The 21,978-nt window shown below is 41.5% G+C and overlaps 1 protein-coding gene and 1 pseudogene across 3 annotated transcripts in view; both read right to left on the bottom strand.

Annotated features, from left to right (window-relative positions):
• Positions 1-1,786: 1,786 nt before the first annotated feature.
• Positions 1,787-21,978, bottom strand: part of ACSL5 (acyl-CoA synthetase long chain family member 5) — a 46,192-nt gene continuing 26,000 nt past the window's right edge. For all 3 annotated transcript variants that reach the window (XM_019725142.3, XM_019725140.3, XM_074339064.2), the window contains exons 4-22: positions 20,095-20,159; positions 19,876-19,977; positions 18,197-18,296; positions 17,057-17,235; positions 16,287-16,319; positions 16,148-16,199; positions 15,284-15,357; positions 14,608-14,685; positions 12,675-12,809; positions 10,089-10,223; positions 9,470-9,565; positions 7,416-7,488; positions 7,067-7,155; positions 6,651-6,767; positions 4,840-4,983; positions 3,923-4,024; positions 3,370-3,441; positions 2,831-2,977; positions 1,787-2,076 (exon numbers count right to left, since the gene is read on the bottom strand). In XM_019725142.3, coding sequence (XP_019580701.3) covers positions 2,837-2,977; positions 3,370-3,441; positions 3,923-4,024; positions 4,840-4,983; positions 6,651-6,767; positions 7,067-7,155; positions 7,416-7,488; positions 9,470-9,565; positions 10,089-10,223; positions 12,675-12,809; positions 14,608-14,685; positions 15,284-15,357; positions 16,148-16,199; positions 16,287-16,319; positions 17,057-17,235; positions 18,197-18,296; positions 19,876-19,977; positions 20,095-20,159 — 1,787 coding nt within the window. In that variant the 3' untranslated portion in view covers positions 1,787-2,076; positions 2,831-2,836. The remainder of the gene's footprint in view (positions 2,077-2,830; positions 2,978-3,369; positions 3,442-3,922; positions 4,025-4,839; positions 4,984-6,650; positions 6,768-7,066; positions 7,156-7,415; positions 7,489-9,469; positions 9,566-10,088; positions 10,224-12,674; positions 12,810-14,607; positions 14,686-15,283; positions 15,358-16,147; positions 16,200-16,286; positions 16,320-17,056; positions 17,236-18,196; positions 18,297-19,875; positions 19,978-20,094; positions 20,160-21,978) is intronic.
• LOC109443859 (large ribosomal subunit protein uL1 pseudogene) lies at positions 12,934-14,395 on the bottom strand (annotated as a pseudogene).

Consider the following 21,978-nt stretch of genomic DNA (forward strand, 5'->3'; position numbering starts at 1 on the left):
TGGTAATTCCTTCTAGTGAATTTTTCATTTCAGTTATTGGATTCTTCACTTCTGACTGGTCCATTTTTATGGTTTCTAAGTCCTTTTTTATGCTTGCAATCTCTTTGTTGAAGTTCTCACTAAGTTCCTTGAGCATCCTTATAACCAGTATTTTGAACTCTGCCTCTGGTAGGTTGCTTGCCTCCATTCCATTTCATTTCTTTTTCTGGAGTTTTATCCTGTTTTTTCATTTGAGATGTATTTCTTTGTTTCCTCATGTTGGCTGCCTCTCTGTGTTTGTTTCTATGTATTAGGTAAATCTGCTATGTCTCTCAGTCTTGCTGGGTGGCCTTATGTAGTAAGTTCCTCGTGGGGCCCAGTGAGACAGTCTCCCTGGCCACCTGCACTGGGTGCTCCAGGAGTGTTTGTGTGGGTTTTGTATGCTTTCCTGTTATATCTGGGCCTTGATTGCTATTGGCACATCAGTGGGTGAGATTGACCCTCAGGCTGACTGGCTATGGGGTTTGGCCACATCCACAGTTTATGGGCTGCTGTGCTGGGGGGCTTACCACATGGAGTGGGTTTCCCCCCAGCGGGCTCTGGTGCCTGTTGAGACTGCCCTTTAGGTGTGTTACTTATGGGGCTAATTGGGCAGTGCTCTGCTGTTGACTAAAGCCAACCTCTAAGTGTGTAGGTTCTGGGGCCTCTTGGGAGGGGCTCTGGTGCAGGCCCAGGTCAGCCACTGCCTGTGACTGGTCAGGGATTACCTGGTAGGAGCTACCAGTGATCCACAGTTGGTCACTGCCTGTGCTGTACCTAGAAGCACGTGGGAGAGGCCATGCTTCAAACTGAGAATGGCTGTCACCAATACTGGGTCTGAGGTAGCTCTGCAAAAAGCCAGGACACACCAAGGCCTGGTGCTACCTGCTGGCTCCCAAAAGGTTCAGCCCTGAGAAAGCCTTTTGCAGAGGTGGGTGTGGCCAGGTCTCAGTGAGTCATCAGGGTAGAGGGGCAAAATTCACCAGGCCAATCAGATTCAGATTTGGCCATGGGGGTGGGGGAGAGCTCCACACAGGAAAGAAAGATGGCGCCAGCCTGCCGGCTGCACATGAAGAAGACCCCACACTGAAAATGACGACTGTCTTCCTCAAAGGTACACACATTCTGCCCCCCATATATCTCCAACGCCCCCCTCCCCCCAGTCACTGTCCCTCCACTGGAGCCCAAGGTGAGTGCCTGCGAGCGAGTGAGTCTACACGGACCGTTTAAGAGGGCGTCTGGGTTTCCCAAGCCTTCTGTCCTACCCAGAAGGTCAGAATCCCCAGTTTTCCACAGCCAGACGTTGTGGGGACTCATGGGTACCGGTACTCCGGGCTGGAGAGGCTGGTGGGGGGCTGACCCTTGCTCCTCTGTAGGGAACCTCTGTGGCTAAGGTATCCCTTCCAGTTTCCATCCGCCACATGGAGCTTTGGGGCCTGTCCGTTTCGAGTCTCCACCCCTCCTACCAGTCTCTTCGTGGCTTCTTTATATGCTTATCAAACTTCTGTTTGGCTAGAATTCAGATGGTTGATTTCTCTAGGTTGATCTATAATTTAGTTGTAATTTTGATATGTTCACGGGATGAGGCAAGCAGAACACTTATCTACTTCGCCATTTTGGATCCTCTCCATGTTAGGGTCTCTAAACTCCCAGGTGATTCGAGTTTGCAGCCAAGTTTGAGAGCCACTAGCCTCCTTGATTATTAAGTGGTTCTTGTCTAAGGCTGATTCTCATCATGGTCCCTGAGTTAACAAACACCACAACGTAGGAAGGTATCTGTAATAGTTTATTATTTTAAAGACTTTACATTTACAAGTGGAAGCAACACGTGTTGTCTGGGGGTAAGCGAGAGCAGAAACTGGAGTTCATGGGAGAAAAGATCAGTTGGTTCCTTCCCAGAAGATAAGCCCATTGGGCAGGTGTCAGTCTTCCTATAGGTCTTTGTTCCCCAAAATATCCCGGAGGTTTTTACTGGCTTTATCCTGGCTTCATTTACTGGAAAGTGCACTTGACAAAACTTTCAACTTCTTTCCACACAGCTTCCAGCTCAGTAGCAAACTGTAGGGAACAGATTTAGTCACCAGATACTATTGCAGATAATACTTTAAGAATATTCTTTTTGGACAACATGTCATAAGCCTAATTTTCAATTCTCCAAAGTCAGAGGAACTAGAGCGTCTAGGAAATATTCAGTATGATCAAACTTCCCTTCTGTACACAGACTTTAGTATACACAGAAATACATAGAAGAAATTTGTCTCATAAATACGATTAATAGTATGTAGTAATAAAGTAAAACTTGATTTAAAATTTTAGTGGTTTTGTGGAGTAGTTAGAAAACATGAATTATAAACAGCTTTTCAGAACTTAAAGGTCTTGTAACTTGAACACTGGAAGGGCTAAATGCTGGGACTGTTGATAAGTTAGGTTTTACTGGAAAACAAGGAAAAAGTCACAAAGGGTCATTTTGGCTCTTGAACTAGTGATCGCTTATACAGAAGATTGAAGATCATGAGGAAACGACAAAGAATACACATGCGTCTTGAAAAGTATTGATAAAAGTAGCCCGAAAACCCAAATGTCAGCAACATTTAAGATGGGAAAGACAAGATTTACTCTTATTTAGTTCAGGGCCTACCTTTCACATTACAAGTCACTCAATATTATTTTTAAAAGCCCCAAAGCTATGGTTTTATGATTTAGTAGGTAGAACAATAGATAGGAGGAAAGTCAAAAAATGAATATAACATCAGTTTTTAATCCATAGTCCCACAAGGCAGACTAGCTCTGAGCCCCTTCCAGCCATACGTACCTTAGCCTACTCCTGGATACTCTCATATAGGCTGTTGATTTGGCTCTGGAAGTACTTGGAAAGCTCTGCCCGCTTGGCTTTCAATGTTGGTGTCAAGAGCCCATTTTCAATGGAAAATTGCTCTGTATGAAGAAAGATGCTTTTGACCTAGAAAAGAAGATGAACACCCCCCCCACACACACACATACATGTTTATTAGTGATTTGGACTTTTCTATAGAGCCCTCTAAGTGCTACGTGAAGAACCTTAAAGAATATTTCACCTAATAAAAGTGGGGAAGATGAAGTGATGAGAAAGAACAGTAACACATGCCTGTTCTCATATACTTGTAATTTGGAAAAGAAATGAGTAGAGAAAAGGGAGCATGGATAATGAACAGTGAAAAAGGACTATACAACTATAAAAGTTCACTGTCATTTGTAGTTAATGAGTTCATAGTACAAAATCTAAAACTAATTCCTTGGAAAGTACATTTAAACCCATTACACATGCAAACTTGAAAACTTTCTAGTATGACTTGAGAGACCAGTAGTACATACCTGTTCAAAGGATTTAAGGCCACTTTCTTTCCCAATTTTCAACAAGTCTTCTAAAATGGCTTCTTTGACAACCTAAGAATATGAAATATGGCTTACAGCATGGCTGTTTGAAAGCCTAAATGAAAAGCTAAGCATAAACGACTCAAAATTCTTGCAAAAGTTCATTGGGATATAGCAGGATATAGGAGTACGTACAATCACGTTTTATGCCTAATTATGCTCACAGGAAAAAAATGAGAAAAAAAAGGCAAATCTATATGTTAAAGGGGTTTTCTCTGAATGGCATTTCAAAATTTTGTATTGTTTCCCCCACAAAGAACATATTACTATAAAAAGAATAGAGTTTGTTGTTGTTGTTTTTAAACTCCCCTCCTATAGTCTAATAAAACCAGTCGATCTATTTGCATTGTACCACCTGTCACAAATTCAGGAAGAGTCTGTTCTTCCAGAGAGAAGGCTCTGGGAACTCATGGGTGCCCAAGCTGGTTGGGGCCTCCCCTCTGCCATGATGGGCCCCGTGGGTGTGCATAAAGCTTTCCTAAGTGAGACTTACTTGGTTTTGGCACAGTTCTTCAAAGGAGCCCTTAACCCCAATTTTGGCTGCAAATGAGGGAAGCGCCTCTGGGTCAGGAACAACCACTGCTACTAAGGACGACTGTGGAAAGGAAACAAGGCCTATGAGAACTCTTATCATGGTGTCTCCCAGTGAGTACAGAAAACAGGATCATACCGTGTTTACCCGAAAATGAGACCTCGCCAGACCATCAGCTCTAATGCATCTTTTGGAGCAACAATTAATATAAGACCCGATATTATTATATTATACCCGGTCTCATATTAAAATAAAACCAGGTCTTATATTAATTTATGCTTCAAAAGACACGGTAGAGCTGATGGTCCAGCTAAGTCGTATTTCCGGGGAAACACGGTATCATTGAAACAGATATCCCAAGACGTCAAATTCAGTACTAGTGTCCTCTTTTCTCAGCATATATTTCAAATTTTCATGGAACTCTACTCCCATTTTCCCAGTCAACAATCTCGTTACAAAAATGTTCTATCAAATTTGATTGTTCATAAAGAAGTGATATTCAATATTAAGCCTACAGCATCTCTGGCCTGTTCATATCAACCCTCCCCCACTCCCCAAAAGCTAAGTTTAAGCACACTGTATATAAAACGGTTGGTACCAGAGGGCCTCTTATTGCAGTGGAAACAGTGAAACATAGGGCTCCCTTTTACCGGATGGCTACCCTTTAACTTTTTCAAAAAAAGAAAAAGTTTTTTGTTGTTGGTTTGCTTTGTTTTTCATTTATATTGTGTTTTTTGAGGTTTGGAATGTGGCTTCATTTCTTCAGTATTAAAAGCTCGGATCTTCTTATCTTAAACCCACCTTTACAGATTTCCTGTAGCTATAGAAATCAGTATGGTCTGTGCCTGAAAATGGCTATTGTAAAAATAATACGTTACCCGTAAACTTTCCCCGTGTACAAAAATCTGCAGCACTGCTCTACTCCTGATGTAGATATTTTCTATCTTCTCTGGAGCAATGTATTCTCCTTGGGCCAACTTGAAAATGTTCTTTTTACGGTCAATGATCTTCAGAGTTCCATTCTATATGAGACAGACAGATAACAGCGTCAATGTTTTTGAGTCCTATGGTTGGTGTCAGTGGAGTGTATCTTTCTTCTTTAAACTTGACTTCGCCAGAGGCTTTTGAACAATCTTTCATTTCTCCTTCTTGGCTTTGGGGAAAGGGGAGGGAAACCATTTCCAGCAATAATCTATCTACATTATATGTCAATATGGAGAATCAATGTGCTGCCTGAGAAAAAGTCCTTAGGACCTGCTAGGGCCATATAAATGGTTTCCTCATGTATTGAAGAAATTTTGCAGCTCTAAATTTCTAATAACTTAATTTCCAATTACTCTATTTGCAGAACTCCCAGAAATAGGGAGGAAATTGTCTTTTATTAAGAATTTTGAATCTGTTCGATCCCCCACCCCCTTGACTCCCTGTTACAAATCCCTCCTGTTAGATTCCGGAGCAGGCTAACACAGCTCCAGTGTGCCACTGCTAATCAAGCAAGTCAATAATTGTGCCCGTTGTGCTAGTTAGGACAGTAGCAGGGCTGGGAAGTTCTCTCTGACCAGCCACCAGAGGTCATTTGCACCTTCATTTGAGCTCATTGGTCTGAGGAGTTTAGGTTCTTAGGGATTTGAATTACAGAATTGGGATGAGTCGCAAATACAATCCGTATGGTCACACCCTAAATAGGGCAATAGACTGAGCCAACCCTAAAACCATCAACAAGGCTAACTCAAGAAATGGAATTTCTAGTCATGTCAATGAATTTGAACTTATTTTAAATTTAAAAAAAAGAAAGAAAAGAAAGAAATTAGCCATCAATTCAGCCTAACAGACATTATCTGAAAGTGACTGATGAGGCTCAGCCCTTTATAACTCTAGTGTGGGAATGTGGGAACACACGTATTGCCTACATCCTATGTTTATTAGAGCAGAGAACACTTATACAGAAACAGATATGTTAACAAGATGCTACTGCACTGAACTCTATGAAAAACATCATGAGGACCAGTGTTCTCTGAGTTCTTTCTAAATGTTCTTTGATTGTCACTTAAATCTTGAGTATATTGAGCCAGAAAGGAGTTTTAAGATCTGGTTACTTTCCTACTCCCCCAGCACACAGTAGACAAAAACTTTTCAGAGAGGATGCTGCTTGGAAAATTCCCTGCAGGGGTTCTAAGGCTCTATCACTATTACACAATTTGCTCTCTTCTTAGAAAAACAGAGACTACTGCTAATCGTTTATCAGCAAGCTATGCTTACAAAAGGTCTCCATGTCTTCCACAGAGATATTGTAAAGGTCACTGAGAGGCAAAAACCTAACCTCTGCATACACCTAGTTTAGAAATCTGCTTCTGTGTTTTAATAAGTCTCTCTCTATAAAGTAGAAAGAAACACATCCCTTTGAAACTCATAGAAAGCAAATGTTACAGGCCTATGGAGTTATCAAATCACAATTTCTGCCTCAAGAAAAGTAAACAAACAAATGTGAAACAAAAACAATATTACTACACTCTCCCCTGGAAAAGTCACTTAATTCTCCTTTGGCTGTGAGCAAATCTAGTCCATCGTTCAGGGAGCCATGCCAGCTCCACTGATTAGCCTACTCACATCTCCACCTATCTTATTTGTAAGCAGATGGTTCTTCCTAGTCCGCAGTACAGACTCCCAAAAGTTTTGAAGAAACACCCACCGGGAGCCAGCGACCAATGTCCCCTGTGTGAAGCCAGCCGTCCTTGTCCAGGGCTTCCTCCGTCTTCTCAGGGTCCTTCAGGTATCCTTTGAACACATTGGTCCCCTTAATGCAGATCTGCACGTAAGATGGTCCAAGTTGGTGGCAATAGCAAAAGCTGCGACTCCCAGCGTGGGTACTTTACAAAACACCTGCTCCCACCCTTTACATCATTTGCTGGTTCCCACTACAGTGTGAAGAGCACCAGATTTTAATCCCTATTATGCGGGATCAGAAAGAGAGGTTCTAAGACATTCAATTCCTTGCTCCAGATCTCAAAAGAATCAAACCCAAGCGTGCTCACAATTGTGTGCTCTCCTGATGCAAACATCCCACCATGACTGTCTGGACATGCCTACTGGGCACAACCGACCCACCTCGCCTTCATTATTCACTGAAAAGTAGTTCATGTCAGGCACATCTTCCAGCTTCACGTGATTGCAAGCGAGGGGGACTCCAACATGGCCTAGAACACACCACACGGATCAGCTGGGGAACCATAAACAGCGAGAATTCTAGGCGTAGTTCACAGATATTTATGGATTGGCTCTAAAAAAATAAGACTGAAAAATAATCTGCCAGAGTAGGAAGGTCTGGAGCAATACCTGAGATTGGCCTTTGCCATATTCATCCAGAGCACTGAGTAATCGAAACTCAAAAGTCCACGTTCAGTTAGAACCTTTCTCCCAACCACTGTACCTCCTGCCCAGTAGGTGGAGAACCTACCTGGTGTCCAGTCCCCAGGTAATGTAAACGTACAGCCAGCAGTGCATTCTGTTTGACCATAAGCTTCAAACACCTGGGGAAACCAAAGAAGGGCTTTGAGACTGACTCAAGATAGAGCATGAGCTGGCTGGCCAGGCCTCCTGGCAAGACAAGGTCTCTGAGGGTTGGAGAACACTTAGTGTCATTATATTTTGAATTAATGCCTGAGCTACTAAGTCATTACAACTAGGAGTTCAGAAACAGACCAAAGTATGGAAATTTATACAATATTTTGGGAAATGTGGCATTTCTAGTTGATGGAAAAATACGAGTTTTTCATTAAGTGATGTGTAACCCAATGGCAACTGGACTTGATCCTGGGCAATGGAGCACTTCGGATAGAAGTGAAGTAGCACTTTTTAAGGGAAAAAGCTCTAACTGTGGTATAGAACAAGAGTTGGCAGGCTTCTTCTGTATTGGACCAGGTAGTAAAAATTTTGGCTTTGTGAGCCACGTGGTCTCTGTCTTAACAACTTAACTCTGCCAGCGCAGCATGAAAGCAGCACTAGACAGTGCATAAGTAAATAGCCATGGCTGTGCTCCACTAAAATTTTACTTTTATAAAAACAGGCAATGGACCAGATTTCGCCAGTGTTGCAGTTTGCCAACGCCTGGGAGAGAGGATGATCTTGACTGGAGAGAGGCTGGTGGAAGGAAAGAAGGGCATAGGCTACTACAATGGGTGTGTGGCTTGTGATAAGCAGAATTGGTAGACTTAAAGAGGAAGGCATTTCTGGGAGGGATGTGACAACAGGAACGTCTGATCTATTGGTTTTGGGGGCTGAGGGAAAGGGAAGTATTAAGAATGGCCAAGAGGGTACTCATTTGAAAAACTAGAGGACCTCTGGCTTTGGCATCAACACAGAATCTTTTTTGATAATGGTTATATGAGTATGGGCCACTCTGAAGACCAGGCTGTGAGTGCTCAGCCTCACGCTGTGAGTGCTGGTCGAATGAACTAGTTAGCTATTTGGGAAAAAAACAAAAGAATGAAAGACAATATCTATGCCCCACCCCTTGCACTGAATTTCAATGGGGCAGATTAATTGAAAAAAAAAAACAAAACAAAAAAAACCATAAGATTACCAAAAAATATGGATGAAAACAGTTTTATGAAATACTGGGGGTTAGGAAATCCTGTCTAAGCAATTTAAAAACTACATAGGAAAGATCAATCCAATCTAACTATTATGTATAAACATTTGAAACTTTGCTATAGCAATACATAAGGCAAAGATGAGACTAGGAGAAATATGTCTCACATGACAAAGGTGAGTATTATTACCATATGAGGAACTCTTCGAAAGCAATGTGAAAGAACCAAATTATCCTTTGCCTATTTTTCTACAGACAAGTAATAGAATAATTCATGGAAAAAATACAAATGCTGATAAGCAGTAGAAAAGAGCTTCAGTGTTAATAAAAAACACAAAACTGCAGTAAGGTTTTTCATGTATCTGATGGGCTAAGATTTAAATGACTGACAAAGCTGGTCACTGGCAAGACTGCATTACTGCAGAAATCTATAAAAAAGACAAGATCTTACTGGAGGGAAGTTTGATAATCTGCATTAACGTGAAAAAAAAACAAAAAAACAAAACTGAAAACGTGTACTTTGACCCAACCTTCCCTACTCGTAGGGAGTTATCCCAAATTGATAATTGCATACACATTAAAGGTATCCTTATGATTTCATTGAATATAATGGGGGAAAAAATGGTAAGAACTCAGTGTCTATCAATAGAAAACTAGTTACGTCCAAAACCATTCAAATAATGTAGATCTTTATTTGACAAGGAACAGTGTTTAACAAGAATTTTAGAACACTGGTGCCATTTATGGAAAGGTTTCCATACACAGATGCATAAAAGGCGACCAGAAGGATATTTTTTCCTGAATTTGAGACTTTGGGTGACTTTCTCCTTGGCACTTTTCCGTCGTGTTTTAACTGTGATTTGAACAATGAGCCTTATTTGTGCAAATGTGAAATAAGCTATCAAAGGTGCTAGGCTTACCGGACATCCCAGTGCTGCCCGGAGGAACGTCAAGACAGAAGAGGAGATGGGGGCGGCTCCAGTAACCATGATGTGAACTTTCCCGCCCAGGTTGGCCTGTTCAGGAGAAACGAGACCTGCTGAAGCCTATCCCCTTGGTTTCAGCTTCCTTCCTTGCAAAATGGGTAGAATAACCTACACACTGTTTTTGTGAGAATTAAACATGGTAATTTACAAAGCACGTAGAATAGGGCCTGGCATTATGGAAAAAAACAATTAAAATGTTAACTTTTATTATCACTACCATTCATAGCTGGGACTAGATCTGAATATATATTTTTTAATTTCCTCAGATAATTTGTATATTGGGTCTCTTCGAATTGCTTACAATCTCAACAGACCACCTACAAGAACAAGAGAGTGTGCTAGAACCGCAGTAAAATCCACTTTTTGATTTTTGACCAATTTCCTGTAGTGACAAAGTTATCCAAGAGAGATCTCAAATGGTGAGTGAACACAGAACATACGAAAGGATCTCCAATTAAAGAGATGTTTGACCATCACAGGAAAAGCAAAATATGCTGAGACAGTGGGCAGCCTAGATATTTGCCTGGCTCTGTCCAGGACCCACCCAACCTACCTGGATCCTAGAAAAGATGATCTTGTCCCACACACTGTTGCGTCTGATGACACCCCTCTTCACTTCATTGAATTTACTGGTAATAGCCAAGTTCAGCAGGAACTTCTTAAAGGGTGTCTTGGCTTCATTTTGAACCTGCAGAGTGATAACTCCTTTTAGTCGGAAACCTATTCGAGATACTCACCAAGGCTCATCAGTGACAAGAGATGACGCTTTCTAGCTTCAAAAGGAAGTGGCTCTCATTCATGAACTGGTTGGCTGAATAATGATGAGTCCAGAGAATTATGTCCACAGTAAGAAAGAAGTGAACTCAGCACATCCATATAGAGCCCCAGCACCTCCAGATACCTCATTCTTGGCAGCTGAGATAAGCATATCCTCAAAAGACAGTCAACATGTACCTACAAAGTCACCTGGGATTGCTAGATGAAAAACAGCTCAATGGCCAGCACCCTTAGCGTTTTGGATTTAGTATATCAAAGAAGAGCCTAGGAGTCTGATTTTTTAAATAAGTGTCACTTCTCCCACCCTTTGCCCCTCTGATTCTTACATATGCTAGATTTGGAGAAATACCACCTTTCTCTATTACTACAATTCCCTTAGTCTCAGCATAGAAAACACAACAGACTTTCCTACTTAGATCATTTCTTCCCTTCAGACTTAATTCTTACACCATTTTCTAAGCTCTCATGATTTCCCTAGTCTCCTTGACTCTGGTCTCATCATGACTCTATAACCCATCAACCACACTCTTGCCAAAGGAGAGCTTTGCCAGTACAACTCGAAGAAAGCCACCTTATTTACAAAATTAAATCCTGAATCCCCTATTCTGACCTTCATGGCTCCTTCCTACTGGAAGTTAGATAAAGGAAATCAAAGTTCTTTTCCAGTTCAAAATTCAAAGATGACTCTCCGGCCCTCTTCCATATTTATACTCCCATTCATGGGCCTTCAGTCAAACGAGATTGCCTGTCTTCACCCTCTAATGCCAACTGTGCTCTAGACTCTGGAATCTACTTATGCCTGTACCATCATTTTGCCAATATCTCACCATCTCTCTCCAAGACCTACACTCAGATGCTGCCTCCATTATGTTATCATGACACCTCTCTCATCCTTTAAGATATTTACCTTTCTTCAATGTTCACAAGACTCCCCCTAACAAGTCACTGACAAAGAGCCAGAATTTAGAGACTCATGCTAATAAAGTCCTCCATTTTTAAAATAAGTTCCAGAAGTGAACTGTGTGTTAATACTATATTATAAAATAGCTATCTCTCCCAAATAAAAAATGTGCAACAAATGGACAAAAGTCATAACGACAACCAAATCTAATAATCCTATCACATGGTGAGGAAACTGTTAGAATTGTTAACGAGTCTGATAGAAACAAAGGTTTTCAATGTCCAGGGATCATCTGTGTATTGGGACATTGCCTGTCCTGTCATGGGAGCCCCAGGATAGCACTTGGTGAGATTCACAAGTGTGAAGAGGAATGCTAGAATCTCAGAATCGGGGGCCAAACTTAGGAAGAATGGCCATGTGTTACTTCTTCAGGGCTCCCATGTCTGTGGAATTATGAGGTGATTGGGCTCACAGTTAAGAGCCTGAGTTCTGTAATTATATTGCCTGGGTTCATATTCCAGTTCCAAGAGCTCCTTGGAGAAATTAGCCAAACCAAGACTTGGGTGAGAATCATATAAGATGAACTTGAGACATTTTAGGCCAGAAAGCAATGAAGCTATCCAAGACCGCTGGGGTCATGTCAAAAGGACACACAAGCAACATGGTGGGGCTCCCAACCTCCAAATGAGAAAATTCTAACACCAAGAAGAATGACTGAAATGGATTAAGCATACAAATCATGAGTTCATAACATTACCAAGAAAATAATCTCATTGGCCAGTTTTGAAGATCGTTGAGGCAACAATTCATCCTTTTGACGACTGATAAATAAAGGAAAAGAATGAAATATTTTTTATGCCATTATGGAAGAATCTCAGCTACTTAATGCAGGAGAAATGATTGAATTAGAAAAAAAATCTCCACTTTGCAATCTCTAATGAAAAATAGAGCACTGACTAATGACAGCTAAAATGATTATGTGACAATCTGATTCTGGCCTGACCTTTTATTAGATATGAACCTGGGCAAGTTCTTTAACCTCTGAGGCTGAGTCTCCTCATCTATACGTTAAGATGTGATTTCCTGTGCTTTTGTGAGGATTAGATGATGAAAAGTTTACCATGGGGACTCAGCAAGAAGCTCAATAACTAGTAGCTGTTATGAAATCAGGGTAACAACTTCTTAGGAGTTGGCTAAATGTTGAGGGGCTCCCCAAGTTTATGAATTGACTTCTTTCTCCAAATCAGGTCTAAGTAATCTCAACCAGAGGAAAGGGGATTTCATTTACTATGGTTTTCAGTTGCATTTGTCAATGGGGCTGTAAATAGACGCTTGTAGGAGTGGGAGGGTGGAAGCAGACACATTTCTTAGCAACATAGAGTCCCTAAGGGCCTCAGTCCGGCCTGAACCACAGACAATTCCTTCATCTCAGGTACAGCCCAACAGAAGCATAATTACTACCTTATCGTAGATCCTGTTAAGGAGCCGAGGGACCACAGGAAACACTGTGGGCTGCAGAGTCTTCATGTCATCGGCCAGCAGTCGAATATCTCCTTGGAAAAACCCAACTTTGGCTCCACAAGTGTACACAACAAACTGAAAGCAAAACCAAAGAATAGGGCTCAGAGCCAAAGGGCCACTTCAGGTGGGGCCTATCTTGGATAGAATCGAAGAACTGAGTGGATGTCCCCAGGCACTTTTCTCTCTATAACACCCCCCACCCTTAACATTTCAGGTACCCAGAACTCTGAGCGCCTACCCCAAGACAGGATGGAAACTCATTTCTGCTGAGGTGACAGGACAGGTAAGACAGATTGGGAGACCGAGGGCCGACCCCCACTCTACCCACAGCTCTTAGGGTAACAACCTAAGACATCACCCTTTGTGAGAGACCATTCTTTAGTTTCTGGTTTTTAATGGCAGCACTGGGGTTTAAGCTGTGCCTTAGGACACTTGTGCTCTTGCTGTATAAAGCTTGGACAATCTGGACAATCTTTCTGAGCAATGGCACCAAGAAATTGACAGCTAAGTGGATGTTGAACTCAAGCTCATCATCGGTCATCTTCACGCAACGGCCACTGCCAGACACAGCACCTTCTCCATCTGGAACTTGACTGTGGATTTCACTTCATTGACTTTGGCCACCACATTTTCATTGTGGGTCAACAAGGAAGGGAACTTGTCGGACTTATTCAGGCCTGGGCCCAAGATTCGTGGGATCTGCTTGATCAGAAACTCTGAAGCCAAAAGGGCATCATACTTCTTGGTCAGCTTCCTGGCCAGTTTCTTAGTTGTGTTGTGTTACTTCAGTGCCTCGATGTCCATATAGGGGACATCCACAGCCTGGGCCTCATCACCGTGCTGCTGGTTCCCCAGAACACATACGGAGAACATGGGGCAAGGATTGGATGTTAGCCCGATGGTGCCTGAGAAGCATGTGTCCTTCTGAGGGCCACAGTTCTTCAAGCTGATCTACAACTCCACTGTCTCCAAAAACTTCTGGCACTTGCACTGGTTCCAATGCAGGACTTCTGGCAGCACCTCTCAGAGGATGTTATCAGAGACTTTGCTGCTTATGGTGCATTTCAGTGCTACAGCACTAAGAGAAAACACCGCTGATTAAACTAGGACATGCCTATACTGGTGAGACTATCTCAATCATAAGCATTAAAAAGTGAAAAAATACGCTATTAGAATCAATATTTTATTAATCGGCACTTTAGCCCAAGGAACTGGATCTTTCATTTTTGCATTTCATGCATGAACAAATAAGCTGGTCAAAGAGGTATTTAAGGGGCAAGCAGAGAGAGGATTTTCCATCCATACTACCACCTGTTTTGGAAAGGCCAGCACTGCTTTCAGTCCTTAAATCAGCTTCAGACTAGCTTGAAAAGCCTGTCCACTCACAGACGGTCAGCTCTCCTTTGGCACACACACGATCCTGAATGGCTCTACCTTATTTATACACTCTGGACATCTTATCAGGATCAAATACCCCCTCTTGGCCTCTCTGTGGGGAGTTTCCTTTTATCCAATCCAAGGTCTTTTCAAAATTTGGAACCAAAATAAAATTAAAAGGAAAAAAGTGTCCCTACCAGCTCAGAATTAAGAGTTGATAGTAAGCTTCGGGCTATGATGGCACTAGACTCGCAGGTACCCAGTGTGAAGGCAGGAGCAATCATTAGCCCCATTGGACACACAGAATTAACAGGAAGGCTCCACAGAAAGTGAGGGGTAATGACAGGATTCAGACATAGCTGTGCCAACTTCCTACCTGTGCCCTTCACGTTAGAGAAAGGACTATAAATGTTGTATAGTCGCCTTTGGAATAAACAAGGGACTAGCAAGTCAGGACTCCCTTTCCACATACCTGCTAAGAACACAGAGCACTCACCTGTACAATCCTCTCAAACATATGAGCCAAGGGGAGGTAAGATATGGTCACATCCTCAGGGGTGGGCTGAAAGGTATGCTGGAGATCAGGAACAAAGGGGAAACAACATTGGATTAATGCCAACTTTCTCTTCCAAAGGAGATTTAAGAACTACATCTATTAACTGTAGTTAATAATACTCTATTGTATATTTGAAAGTTGCTAAGAGAGTAGATCTTAAAAGTTCTCATCCCAAGAAAAAGGAATTGGTAACTATGTGTGGTGATGGACGTTAACTAGACTTATTGTGAGGATCGTTTTGCAATATATACAAATATTGAATCGTGATGTGGTACACCTGAAACTAATGTAATGTTAGATGTCAATTCTAACTCAATTGAAATTTAAAAAACAGTTTAAAAACTACTTCTTCCCAGGAGTGCCACATACAGTTGTCCAGGTAATGCACCGTCTAACTCTAAGAGCTGAATGTAGAGGTCTGCAGCGATCCTGAAAGACTAAGGGTGGAAAATGCACAGTCCTCCAGACCAAAATGCAGAAGTATTTGTCCACACTCAGGCCATTAACCTGTTTTTTATTTCATTTGTTTTCCTCTCTGCCTCTTCTAACTTCAAGATTAAAATCTTTTGACAGATTCACATTTTAATGAGGATCTCTTTTTCAATTGACCACTGACCTCCACACATCTGAGAAAAGCAGAAGAATTCGAAATAACATTTTCATGGGTTATCATGGCTCCTTTGGGGTTACCTGTAGAAAACAAGAGGTGGAGAGAAAGATCCTTTATATAGCTCGTAGGTAGCTTTGGCTTTGAAATAAGAAGCAACATTCCATTGGTTCTGTTCCAGAGAGCCAAGAGCTTCTCCGGGCACTCTCTAACTCTGAGTCGATGATATATGACTCTGTTTACACATGATTAATGCCCACAAAGAGTCTACTGCTGATAACCTTCTACCACCACACAGGGCACAGCCATGATTTCAGATAGCAACACAGTCGAAAAAAAGAATCCAAGTAATCTCCTCCCCTTGTGCTGTTTTTATGCTGAAGACTTCAGATTTAATGATATTACCTAGCGATCACCTTTTAAGGGGCCACAATGAAAAGGACGTAACTGTAGGCCACTATGGGCAACATCATAAGCTAATAAGGGTTCTAATAAACAGGTACCTCCAGGTGGGGATGGGGGAGCTCACAGTGATCTGTGTACAACTGTCATTGTGTCACCTTGATTAAGTGATCATTCTAGAGGCGTCAGATTGAGAGAGTGGTGGGTTGGGGAAGAAAGCTGACTTTCTGATGCCATCTTCAAGACTGCTGAAATCCATAGCATGTAAACACCTCCCAGTAGGTTCAATGAAGTTTATTTGCTTACGCTTACAGTTTTCTATTTGGGGATCCATACTCAAAAACCTTAGGCTATAAGCCCTTAAGTATAGGGCTCATTGTAGGGTATAGTTACCAGCTTATCAGTGGTTAGTGACTCAAGCCATAGTGTTGGCTGACAGGGGGCCTCTAGGACAGCTTCATGGGCACTGACCTGTGGTCCCACTGGTGAAGCAGATGATGCCCAGGTCTTCTGGTCTCGGAGGCTGGAGGGGGAAGCACAAGAGGTTAGTCTACCGTGATCGTTGCAAGGTGAACGTGCAAGATTCAAATATGAGCAGAAGAAAACTTACCACGGGTTTTCTGTAGTTCTCTTTGCCTAGATTCTACATGAACAGAAAGCCAAGAAAGAAAGATATGAGTTGAAATGGATAGACTTCTGACAAATACAGCCCTCTCTTTCCCTTTTCCATAAGACCTCTTATATATAACCAAAGTTCCAACTGGAACAGGCCCAGAAGCCTCAGAGAGGAGCCTAAGGTTTATCTAGAATACAAACCTTAAGAGGGCAAATCCCAAATGTCCAAACTTCTCACCATACTCTTAAGATTCAGTCATCCAAGATCATTGCTAAATCTTTTTGAATAAGATGAAAGCTTGCTGTTTCAAGGTTTACTACATTCTAGTCACTGTCCTGGGCACGTTATATATATTAACTCAGTTAACTCTTTACAATAACTCCTCTGTGAGATAGGGACTATTTTATCCTCATTTTACATAAAAGGAAAGGGAGATGTGGAAAAACTTACCCAAGGTCAGCTAACTAGGAACCCAAGAATCCTAGCTCTAGGACCATCTTCTTAACTACCACGAACCTCTGTATTTATAAATGCCCTACTTAGAAGGCTGTGCACAATAGCTACAGACTTTCTCATCCCTTAGCATGGTTTCTGAGTTGTCTTGGGGAAATTATTCTCAAAGTTTCACAGCATGAGTCTAATTTTCTTGTTTCCTGCCACCCCTGGAGAGCAGCAGCCTGTACTCTAGTATAGATACCCTGCAAGCTGCCCGTGGTGTCACACTAGCCTTTGATCTGGGACTTGAGTTTCAGACAGACTATTACCTCAGCCTCATAGAAGGATAAGACCTCAACTCCACGTTTCTCCCCTCTTTCCTTCAGGTCATCCTCAAAGGGATCCATGAGGATGATCATTTTCAGTCCTGGGATAAGATCCTTCTCCACATTTTCTATCAGGTTCGAGGCCTTTTGGGGTGTATCACAGATCACCGTGGCAATCTCAGCTGAAATCAGAAATAGAGCTAGAGGTCATCCGTCTGCTTGGCTATGTACCTGATTGCCTTACAAGAAGGAAAAGATTTTTGAAAATTTCCAAGCTACGGGGCCCTCAAAGGATATTATGTCTGCAAATCAGATTTATAATGCATAAAAGCTGAAATGTTCCATTGATAATAAATGAGCTTAATTGAAACAGTAGTGTAGAGTTTTCTTACATGCTGTCAACACAGTTTATAGTTTCTAGAGAGGCCACCAAATTCCTTCTGCTTAAGAATACAGACAATGAGTATGAATCGCTTCGTGGTGGTCCTGTCAATGTGTTTTATTTGGGGGCGGGATTAGAAGAGAGGGAGGGTCAAATGGTATTTTAGCAGACAAGCATTTTATGATTCTAAATGTTAGCATTTGCTTTGATACTTCTTTACACAAATAGAAAACTTCTGATTGTGTCTATATTTCGAATGGATCTACTCATTTAAGCTACTAGTTCTGTGACAGAAAGTAATATCTTGGATATGTGAAAGAGCTGTTACTTGGCCATTGAACTTACACTTGTTTCCTTAACAAAGACATTTTTTTCTACAGACTCACTATGGACCTTGGTACATGGTGGTTACCTGTACGGACTTAGATGAATACGAATAGGAAATTAAATCTGTCCTTTCACAGTGATTTAGTCACTCACTCTGGCCTTCCATCCAGTGTGGCTAAAGTAAATAGTCTCATCTCTAAACGACATTGTCATACTGTGTCACCTTAAAGCACTTCACTGACTCCTCCATCTGTGCATATAGCTGCCGCATGGGCTTCTTGCAACCTTCCTGTAAATTATGTCCTAGGTACCACAGGACAAGACTGGACCGTTGTTCTAGTCACAGCATTCCACATCTGCTAACAAGCGCAGATCATGAGGAATTGCTCAGCATTAAGAAAGAATCAAGTTATAATGTAAGAGCAAAGTTTTACCCTTGTTGATAATGTATATGACGGCTTCTGCTCCCAGGGTATCATACAGGGGGACGGCTACCATGGAGTACGTATAACAAGCTAGCTCAGAGATGATCCACTGTAGGAGACAAGTTCAAGTAAGGACTGGGGAACACGTTGGAAAGCAAAGGTATTCATTTAGTCATTTAGCCAACAAGTTCTTATTTGATTACCTTGTATTTAAAAAATCACTGTGGGGCCCTAGGGACTGCCACGGCTAATGCCACAAAGTACAGTAAAATAAAGGAGATAAGATAGGCACAGAGACAATGAAAATACAAAGGTAGACCAGGATACAAAGGTGGAGGGTGATAAGTTCTATCCATATGAAGTATGAAAACAATTAGGGAGTTTTAAGGAGGCAGAGGTCACTTTCAGGGGTGGGGTTAAGACTACCTGGGATTACTTTGGAGAGAGTGATGACAATTGAGCAGGGCTTTGAAGGACTGGTAAGATTTGGTTATGGAGGTAGAGGCAGAGAAGGCATTTAGGGAATGAAGAAAGCAAGACAGGATAATAAGGCATCTCTGTACATACATCAGGAAGCATGAAGAGTGACAGGAAATGAGTTGGGAAGGTGGATCAGAACCTGCTAATGGGAATCCTGAAATGTCAGTCTAGTGTTACAGGCTGAATTGAAGCCCTAACCCCCAAAGCCATTGATTTTGGCAAGAGGGTCTTTAACAAGGTAATTAAGGTTAAGTGAGGTCATAGGGTGGACCTTAATCCAATATGACTAGTGTCATATCGGCCACATTTATGACATCGTGTCACATTAATAAGACAAAGAGACACCAGGGATGACAGAGCAAAGACCATGTGAGGGCACAGTGAGGAGGCAGCCATTCGCAAGCGAAAAAGAGAGGGCTCAGGAGAAATCAAACTGGCTGACACCTTGATCTTGGACTTCCAGCCTCCAGAACTGTGAGGAAATATATTTCTGTTGTGTAAGCCACCCACTTTGTGGTATTTTGTTATGCCGGCCCTAGCAGACCAAAACACCAGATTTGGTGTGGAGTTCCTAAACTAGAGCCAAGGATATCTCTTCTTATTGAGAGGTGGTGTTACAAAGACAGAGTATGTAGATTCACTAAAAAGTGCAGCCAGCGCCCTCTCAGGTTTTTGGTTAAGGAGCTGGCTCTAGTGCACATATGTCATCCAACTTTCTGAAGCCTACAAAGACTTTCTCTGAGAATATTGGGTCTAATGACTTAACTTGAACTTGGGGATAAGTTTAATTCCAATCATCTTAATGTCTAAAATCAGTTTCAATGGCCTATTTCAGTAGCAATGGATGCCGTGGTTTACTAGTTCAGGAACAACATGCAAGTTCCAATTCTAATGTGAATACATCTCTTTCCAAACATCCTCAAGTTCCTTATAGCTTCCTTATTTTCCTCATGCAACAAACAGACTGACTTAAAGTGACTCTTAATGGGCTGGAAAATAAAGTCCAGTCATCTACTTTAGAGCACTACATAGTCAACCGGGAATCCAGGAGGCCCTGGGTTGTAACTCTTTCCAGTGTAAGAATATAAGATCTTTAAATAGCTCTGGTAAGTCATCAGCAAGTGTCAGAGTCCAGGATTAGAGGTGGGGTTTAAAGTTTTTAGATTTCGTTCTGACTCATTTCCTTGAGTTAACTGCACCGTGGTTACCTCTGGCCTGTTCTGAGCAAAGATGCCAACAAATTGGTCTGGTGATGGCTTATATCCTTTATACAACAGACAGGAGCCCAGGTACTCTGCTCGATCAGACACCTACAAAAGAGAGAGAGAGAGAGAGAGAAAAAGCAGTCAAAACCCAAAAGAGACCAAGTTTAACTCAGGATATCACATTAGCAAAAGAATCTCTCCCAAACCATGGGCCTGACTTACCTGTTTGTAGGACAGCCATCGGTAGGGCTGCTTTGGTTTTCTATATCCCAAGCAAGGCCCATTGTCTGAAAATATAACGTTAAAAGAAAATCAGCTCCAGTTGCAAATCCTTTGGATCAGAGAAGGCAAAGGGGGTTAGGAAGAGACAAGGCACAGAGGATAAATCTCGGAAGAATCTGAGCTTCTCTTATATGCCAAGGAAATTCAACGGCAGAAAGTACTCAGTTCTCCAAGGCAAAGAGAGTCTTACAAACTACTCGTGAAACATTTAGGAAACTCTACAAAGCAGGGGTGGCTCAGTGTTGGCATATGTGACCTCCGTGGTAACAGGCATTCAGAGAAAGCCATGAAGATGGACTAGCACACATAACGTGAACCAGTAAAAGCCCACAAGTAAACACAAACAACCTGTACTGGATAATATTGAACTGAGCTTCCTTAAAACTAAAAAAAAAAAAAGAAAAAAAAGATGTATGCTCATAAAAATCTAGAAAAATATCAAAATATGAGTTGTCAATAATTTCATCAAATAAACACCATTATTAACACTGATTTTCTTTTCACAGCTCCTTTGCATAGTTGTACATGGTTAAATTCATTTGATGTATATATTTGTACTGCTTCCATTCTCTGTTTGATATAAATATTCCCATGTTGTTATTGTTTATTCTCTGTAGAGATTTCAGTGGCCTTACTATGGCCAACCGATGACGGGTTGGTTCTACTGTAGCTGACTTTCCTCTCATTGTGGATATTTAGATTGTTTCCAAGTTTGATACCTTAAATAATGCTATGATAAATATTTTCAAATTAATCATTTCCGACTTACAACATTTTCTTAAAATAGAGTCCCTAAAATGAAATAACCGGGTTGGGAAGGGGCGAGGGTGGTCAGAATAGCTCAGGTTTTTGATACCTAATATGACATTGCTTAATAGACCCATTGTGAAAATTTGCTTTTCTGCAACTAGGAACATATCAAGTCATAGACACTAAATTGTATCTTTTTAAACATGTCTTCTGGTTTGATAGTAAGTTTAAACATTTATTACTTTAGTATACGTTTCTTTAACAGCTAGTAAAGTGGGACCTTTTCCTGTGTTTGTTAAATTTTATTTACTCTCACGAATCATCTGTTAATGCACATTGCCTGTTTATATGAGAGTGTCTTCTGAGACACCAAGGCTCATTGGAACTACAAGAGCATACACACACAAGGACACACACAGGTGTACACCCATGTATATTTGCCTTCCATATTTTTACAATCATGTCTTACGTTTGATGGTTGAAGAATTAGACTTTTGAACATCTAAACTACTCAGCCTTGTTAAAATTAAAATAAGTGAAGGAACATCCACTTACTAGAGTAAATAGTAATGTCAGCCACAGAAGCCGTGGAAGTTGTGAAATGAGGCTATGAAATAAGCCTAACCCGCAGAGATGCTTCCACATCTAAGCCAAAATGAGACCAAGTTATAAATCAAAAAGCGGAAGGGAAAGGAATTTGACATAGAGGCTCTAGCCAGATTGCTGAGAGGAATTCAGGTCTTGCCAAAAGGAAGCATTCAGAGAGCGGGTTACTAGGAATTCAGAGGTAAATATGTAAACTTCCCAGACTAAGTGACAAAGGAAAAAGGAAAGGAAGCAGGAAAGAGATAGCTACTCTGATTAAAGAGATATAGAAAAATGAATGAGGAGACTGTCCATAGGATATGGTAGCCCTTTTTCTTCCTGTTGAAATAGATACGTGAAAGCTTGAGAAGTAGTCTCAGAATGTAATTGCCATAAAGCCAGGCAAGTCCTGTCCTCTTAGGTGTTCACAGCCACTGTTGCAGCCCAGAGTGTGTGCCCCCGATGGTCTACCAATGAGATTGTACTAAC

Source organism: Rhinolophus sinicus, chromosome 15 (assembly GCF_057876585.1).
Source record: "Rhinolophus sinicus isolate RSI-liver-muscle chromosome 15, RSI-T2T, whole genome shotgun sequence".
Lineage (NCBI taxonomy): Eukaryota > Metazoa > Chordata > Mammalia > Chiroptera > Rhinolophidae > Rhinolophus > Rhinolophus sinicus.